The sequence below is a fragment of the Triplophysa rosa genome, linkage group LG23 (assembly GCF_024868665.1).
Source record: "Triplophysa rosa linkage group LG23, Trosa_1v2, whole genome shotgun sequence".
NCBI lineage: Eukaryota > Metazoa > Chordata > Actinopteri > Cypriniformes > Nemacheilidae > Triplophysa > Triplophysa rosa.
The window spans coordinates 780,124-787,794 of NC_079912.1; the positions used below are offsets into that span (position 1 = coordinate 780,124).

Below are 7,671 nucleotides of genomic sequence, written 5' to 3' on the forward strand. Positions count from 1 at the left end.
GTATTAGAAGTGTTGTTTTAAGATTTGGTGGCTTTACTAGTATTCTGAAATGTGAAAAAGAGTAATTATAGAGGCAGCAGGGTGTATAACTACTGACTGGCATATAAACCACTCTTTCCCTTTCTATTTGAAGTGGAGAATCATTTTATTATGATAAAATGCTGATATGTAACTTGTAGCTGCTTGTTGACGGTGATTCATTCAACCACCTTCTGTTATTGATGACGGATGCTGATAAATCATCTTATCTGATGGGCCTGAACTCTGCTGATCTCATTAAGGCTCTGTGCCATCCAAGAGTCAAAGTAGGAAACGAGTGGGTCACCAAAGGACAAAGTGTCCAAGAGGTGGGAACAACTTCATGGCATCATTATCATACTGTGAACATATCATCAAAACACACTTTGTGAGGAAGACACATTTTACAAGATGTAACTTTACCATCTCTACTTGACAGGTGTACTATGCCACTGGTGCTTTATCTAAGTCAGTTTATGAGAAGATGTTTCTTTGGATGGTTGTAAAAATCAAACAATCCCTCGACACCAAGCAGCCACACCAGTATTTCATTGGTGTGCTGGACATTGTTGGATTTGAGATCTTTGATGTAAGCAAACATTAGGGATGCACCGAATCTAACATTCTTGGCCGAAGCCGAAGCCGAACATGATGTGAAACACTTGGCCGAAGGCCGAATAATACCGAACACCGAATATGGTTTTTGCATTTCTTCTATTTATTAAGCTATTTTTTCACTATTGCACAAACTGAATAGTCAAAATTTGCTTTTAAAAATTTGTCTTGCTTTTCAATAAAATACAATACAACTTAATATAAAATTGAGCAAAACAAAATACATTAAAACAAAAAATTTAATAGCCTATATTAATTAGGCCTATAACTGACTGGTAAAAGAATGTAATGTAAGTTACTCTGTACCCCTACAACAAAACACTTCATTAAAAAGTGTCATTCCACATTAGGCCTATAAACTAAAAATACGAATAAACTAAAACTGTTGGATTATTATAGGCTACGTTGCAAAATGATTGTAAGAAAAAAAAACATCGAACGCAAGCTATTCTGACTGATGCTGACTGACAACCATATCAGTTCACGTCTCTCCTGCAAACTCCGCCCACAAAAGCTGACTGTTCTCTGGTGCACTCGTGGCCGGGATGCACAGAACATACTTTGACAAGTTGTTTAGTACAGGGAACTGTGTGCGCGCGACCACTGTATGATGTCAAAGGATGTCGCGAGCGGCGGGGCTACTGTCAGACAGCCCGCTCCCGTCTGAAATAGCCACAAGTTACCGACCGGTAAAGACGCTTTCATTCGGAAATTTACTTCCGTGCGGCAAGTCCCGTGCTTTGTCTTTCTCTGACACCTTAAAATGCTCCACACACACACTGCCAAAATGTTTGCGGCATTAATAAAGCGCACGTCTCTCTCTCTCTCTCTCTGCGCTGGTTGCTAGTTGATCGTTTCTCGAGTCATGTTCGGTAAAATTATTCGGCCATTTCACATATTCGGCCGAATACCGAACATGCGTTTTTTGCTATTTTCGGCCGAATATATTCGGTGGCCGAACATTCGGTGCATCCCTAGCAAACATATACTGCCTGCTGGTAGTCAAGAAAAAATTTAAAGTGCTACTAAGGTTACTAAGGGTATTGAGTGGATGTTCATTGACTTCGGCATGGACTTGCTGGCCTGTATTGATCTCATCGAAAAGGTAAATGGACCAAACCACAAAATCTGATCTTGAAGGATTATTTAATATCCAAAATGTTGATGTTACATAAGTTTTGTTTTGTTACATACATTTATCCACAATCTTCAACATATGTTTCAGACTTCTCACAAACCTTTCCTTTTACAGTTTTATTGGATATGTATAGAATACCTGATAAAAACCTATGAATCAGATGCTGAATCAGAAGAAGAAGCTAGAGGGAGACAATTCTCAGCTTCAGACTGAGGTGGAGGAGGCGGTGCAGGAGTGCAGGAATGCTGAAGAAAAAGCAAAGAAGACGATCACTGATGCTGCCATGATGGCTGAGGAGCTGAAGAAGGAGCAGGACACCAGTGCTCATCTGGAGCGTATGAAGAAGAACATGGAGCAGACCATCAAGGACCTGCAGCACCGTCTGGATGAAGCTGAGCAGATCGCCATGAAGGGTGGCAAGAAGCAGGTCCAGAAACTGGAAGCCAGGGTTAGTTAAAACTCAGTATTTATACATTTTATGAATCTGACTAGAATTATGACTATGATGTTTAAAAGCTGGTAAATTTTAAATCATTTTAGGTTTTGTTACATGAGAGAGCTTGAAAATGAGGTGGAACTAGAACAGAGGAAGGCGAGCGAGTCTGTGAAAGGAATCCGTAAATATGAGAGACGCATCAAGGAATGCTACCAGGTAATTTTTTTAAACCCAATTTTGCCATTCTCAAACTACCCAAAAAAATGTTCACAATTCTTTTAACAGACAGAGGAGGATCGCAAGAATCTGGCTCGTCTTCAAGACCTGGTGGACAAACTTTAAAGGTCAAGTCCTACAAGAGATCTGCTGAGGAAGCGGTAAGTACAAATTTGTGTGTATATTCTAGCTTGTATATTATTTTTTGCCAACAATTATGTGTGCTGTGTTTCTATATTAGGAGGAACAGGCCAATTATAATCTTACCAAGTTCCATAAACTGCAGCATGAGTAGGATGAAGGAGAGGAGAGGGCTGATATTGCTGAAGCTCAAGTCAACAAGCTGAGAGCTAAGAGTCGTGATATAGGATCAAAGGTAAGTCATCTTCCTTATTTTCTATTTAATACTGTATTATTATTTGTCTTAAAACGCTCAAATATTCTGTCCGCTTAAGTGTTTCTTCCAAGTAAATTGGACTAACGTTGTTGGGTTTTCTTTCTCTCACAGAAAGGGCATGATGAAGAGTAAAGCTCTCCTCTTTCTGAAAGACTTGTTTGGTGTGACTCTGTGAACTTCTAGAATCCCTCTCTGTACTGTAGTTCTGTAGAATAAAGCGTGCAAACGAAACTTCTCTTATGGTGTGTGGCATATTTTAAAATTAAACCTGTTGGGTAATTCCAGCATTATGGATGTGACAATTGCAGTCAAAACTTGAAGTTTAAATTCCCAGAAAATTAATTTGTTACCAATATATTGAACCATCTGTTTATATTTTTCTACAGCCCTAACAATAGAGTGCAGATATCAGAAAAAAATCAGTATATGCACGAGTTTTCTGTTTAAAAAAGGAAAAAATTCCTAAAGTGTTATGGACGTGACAAAAAAAGACACGTTTTTGGGAGACAGGAAGCTTTGCTGAAATTCTGTGAATTAAAATGCACAAACCAAAAGCAATAACACGCAACAAATGGAGAAGGGATGGCTCTTTATATAACAAGAAATATTGATTTTGTTTTAATAAATGTGTTTGCATTCATAAGGAAAAAACAATGTTACACCCGTGACACATCTCCGTTACGGCCGTGACAGCTCTGAAACCGGCACTTACCCGACTATGGAAAATCATGAACAAATGCTTTACAACCACAATCAGAGACTTCAAGTGGATATCGGATATTGTCCTCCGAGATATCAGTAGATTCTGCTGCAAAATTCATGAACTTCATACAAAACAGCCACACTGCAAATTATATGGTTTCACATATTATTAATGTGTAGCCAGCGTCTGCGTTCAAGGAGACCGTGACGGAGTGGCGGCGTTTGCGCGGATAATCTTCATTGTACTTTCAAAGATCTGCTATAGAGGCGTGCGAATATGCTCGCCTTTTTAAAATGCGCATGCGGCGCGGTTAGAGCGCTAATATGCTCGCTTTCTGTGTAGGCCCTACTTTTAAAGATGCGCATGTGGCACGTTTAGAGCGCAAATACGCTCGATTTCTGTGTACTTTTAAAGATGCGCATGTGGCGCATTTAGAGCGCGAATATGCTCGCCTTTTTAAAGATGCGCATGCGGCGCATTTAGAGCGCGAATATGCTCACTTTCTGTGAATTTTTAAAGATGCGCATGTGGCGCGTTTAGAGCGCGGATATGCTCGCTTTCTGTGTACTTTTAAAGATGCGCATGCGGCACGTTTAGAGCGCGAATATGCTCACTTTCTTTGAAGTTTTAAAGATGCGCTTTAGAGCGCGGATATCGCGTTTAGTGACTGAGCAGGTCTTCCCACAGGCAAATGAGTCTGAGACGCGAGATTGTCTCTCAGGACACGGGCAAGAAAGCGAGCATCCACTAGAGAGGCTTGCCTTTTAAGGTAGGACGTAAACAATCAGATGAACGCTATTCGAATGCTGCAAGCACAATAACAGTGTGGCGATCTGTTTATCCCTATGATATCTATGTAACTATCTATGTAAGCCCCTGTGGACCCCACCGCGGCGGCAGCAGGAGAAACAGAGTTCGGTGAGGCAGAACTTAAAGTAATTTTTAATGGCTGCCTCACCGAGCCTCTCAAGCCGTTCCAGCCGGCGTCTCAGCCAGCAGTCCGCCCGGTCCCTAGCCAAGTCCGGTCGACAGCCATATCGGCCGTCACCAAGTCTCCGGGGACTCCAACCACGCAAGCGCCCCCGGGGACTAAGACTATTCCCCCATGTCCCAACCCATTTGAACTTCCTCCCTTGAACTCTTGTCTGTCCCCACCCCCCTCCCATGTTTGTTATTTTTATTGACTCACCCCAACCCAAATGTTATAATTACCTGTCTGCCCCTGATTGTGTTGTCTATGTTCTTCTGGTTCTTGTCACTGTCCCAGTCTGTCTTGTCTTGTTAGTCGGCCCCTTGGTGAACACCTTGGGGTGTTCATTAAGGGGGGGGCTCTGTCATGGTCCTGCCTTCTTGTTCAGGATTTTCTAGTCTTGTGGCAGGATCGTTACAGATCCCTTATGTTTAGTGTGAGAAAGCCATGGGGTGTTTATCTTTTGACACTCCATGTGTTTTCTCGTGTCTCGTCATTGGCCCCGCCCCTCTCGTTTCCTGTATTGCTTCCCTGCTGTGTCTTAGGTTCCTCACCTGCCCCTCGTTATCTTCCTTTGTTTTTCTCCCTTTAAAATGCCCTCATGTTTCATTGTCCTGTGCTCTTGCGTTGTACTGTGTACCCTGTACCCATGCCGTGTGCTTGTATAAGTGAAGTCTCCGTGTTTACCCGTGTTCCCGCTTCCCTGCCTTGTCTGTGGATTGTGAGTTTCTGTGTATTACCTTGCCCTGCCTTTGTTTCCCTTCCGTGTTTTATAAGACGTTGTGTCGTTGTTTTCTAGTTAGGTTTTAGTTGTTCCTGTCTTTACATTTTTCCCCCACGTGGGAAGTTTTTTGTTTTGTACTTTTTGTTCAATAAATCCTCTTGTTAACCCCTTCACCTCTGGCTGCCTGCATTTGGGTTCTCCGCCACGCAGATCGTGACAGCATCCCTACTTTGTTTTATTGGCCTTTCATCTTGCTGTCTTTAAATTTAGAGAACATAAAACAAAATGTAATGAGACATATCCAGCCACAGTGCCATAATTATGTCACAGCTGTTTCTAGACAGCAGCACCAGGCCAGTAGTTTGAGAATGGAAGTGGATTGAAAGCAGACTTTATCTTAATTTGCCTTACACTATTTTTGGCAGTCTGTCTCATCATGACATGCTATTTTATTTTCACTAATTTTTTAATTACTGTCTAATATATTTTTAAGATATTATTTTAAGATATATTTATAAGGTATTATCTTACCATTGAAGCACATTTATTATTTTACAATTCTATATGCAATCATTTATGTTATGCTATTTTTAGCTTTTTGACAAGGTATCTCATGCTAAAGGTTATAAATAGTATGTTATGACGTTCTCATAATTTGTTATTAATTAATAGTGTTAGTAATTTATAAAATGTTATAGGACAAAATAATTTGTACAAATATAATGATATTTAAAACAGATCACAACATGTCATCTGCGTCTGTGATACATGATTCAATATTACGTGCTTAAAACTGTCACGCCCGTAACGAATTATTATGGTTGTTCAGAGCAAATAAGTGAGATGAATTGTTGTTTAAAATCATCAACATACATATTTGGCTTTGTATGTTAAGTTTCAAGTTATTTGTATTTGTAATTATTATATGACATAAACTTAAACTTTAAAACGTTATGGACGTGACACAGCAGTGAGGCGTTGTGACATCCTAATTATAGCCATTATAAATTTACAAGGCAGTAATAGTAAGACAGAGTGAGTGTATTAATTTTTCAGACATGCCTTCATCTTTCTGCAAAATGCCTTTTTTAAACATAAAGTACAAAAAAGGGAGCCTTTGATCCCTCTTCAGAAAGCATGAAAAATGGTTGGTGGAAAATGTAATTTTGGCATTGTTGTATATCTTATGTGGTTGGGAAATCAATGCAATTTTCTTAAAATTTTTATTGAAGTACATTAATACAATATAAAGCAGGCCTAAATGGACAAATTAAAAATGATTTTGTTCTTTTAGTAGAAACTTTATTTTTTCATGGTAAGGTTGACATTTTCATGGAATTGCTGTTTATAAATTGTTGTTTGACACGGACTGTGTTATGAAATGAATGTCTTCAAAGATATCTTTCCTTGAGCAGTCTTCATATGCTATTCCCATTATACACTGTACTAATACCTCTATTAATAATCACAACGCTTTAAAAGAACTGTAGAACAATCCTATCTAAAAGTCACAAAATTGGAAAAAGTAGGAAGGTTCCATTCCAGGAAGGACATTTAAATCGATTTGTGCAGCACAAAGACACAAACAGAAAATAAGACTAAAATAAGTAACTGTTTATGAAACAAATCAAGTGACATAATAGTTCCATATTAATTGTATTGTATGTATTTTGACACTTATATTGGCGATGATAAATGTACAGTATAAAGCACATTTCTATGACAATTTTCATTCATTAACTTTTGATGACACCATAAACCCGGACAAAATGCATATTAAGTAAATGCATTTGTTATTGTTACTTTACCCAAAATCTTGAGGATAAAACTTTCATAATATCTTCACAGAAAATGAACACCTACCATATTTATTTGTTGTCTTTCCCAACATGGCAAGTTCTGTATTAGGTGCATCACTGGTGGACTCTGTAGGTGTCTTCTTATCAGCTGACTGCATGAGACTTCATTCTGTAAAATGAGCAAATGAAATGAAATGAGATTAATGAAGAAAATGAAACTGCTTAGAGAAAATGTTACTGAAGAGCTTCTGCTTGGCTGGTTGAACACTGAATGCCTTTAGAGAGCAGTGTATGCTTGGTAAACTTGGTGAAGAACAGGACAGTGCTGGCTAGAGGTGGAGTCTAACCAGTGAACATGGGGAGGAGGTCCTCAAAAGTTAACAAAGGAACCAATAATCACATAACCTTAAGCCACAGCGCACTTGGGATATATATTAAGATATACGGCCAGGGGATAAGAACTGCAGGTTGGATATCTCAAGGCTCAAAAACCACCATAATGTAAAAGAAATGAACAGGAAACTCAAACTTTGACCTTTCGTCCTATGAGATAAAGAATGTTAACAGTTCATTGACCCCCTCAAGACACCAAATAACAGGTGTATATGAACAAACAGAATATTAACATTGATTACTCATTTGAAAAGGAACGAAA

The 7,671-nt window shown here is 39.1% G+C and overlaps 1 protein-coding gene across 1 annotated transcript; it reads left to right on the forward strand.

Moving 5' to 3' along the window:
- The first annotated feature begins 1,746 nt into the window (after window positions 1–1,746).
- On the forward strand, window positions 1,747–3,621 carry LOC130547347 (myosin-7-like). The gene is given in 6 exon segments (XM_057323226.1): window positions 1,747–2,220; window positions 2,323–2,423; window positions 2,493–2,541; window positions 2,544–2,584; window positions 2,665–2,799; window positions 2,932–3,621. Coding segments are annotated over 6 exon segments (645 nt in total). The 5' UTR covers window positions 1,747–1,922; the 3' UTR covers window positions 2,953–3,621.
- The last annotated feature ends 4,050 nt before the right edge of the window (window positions 3,622–7,671 follow it).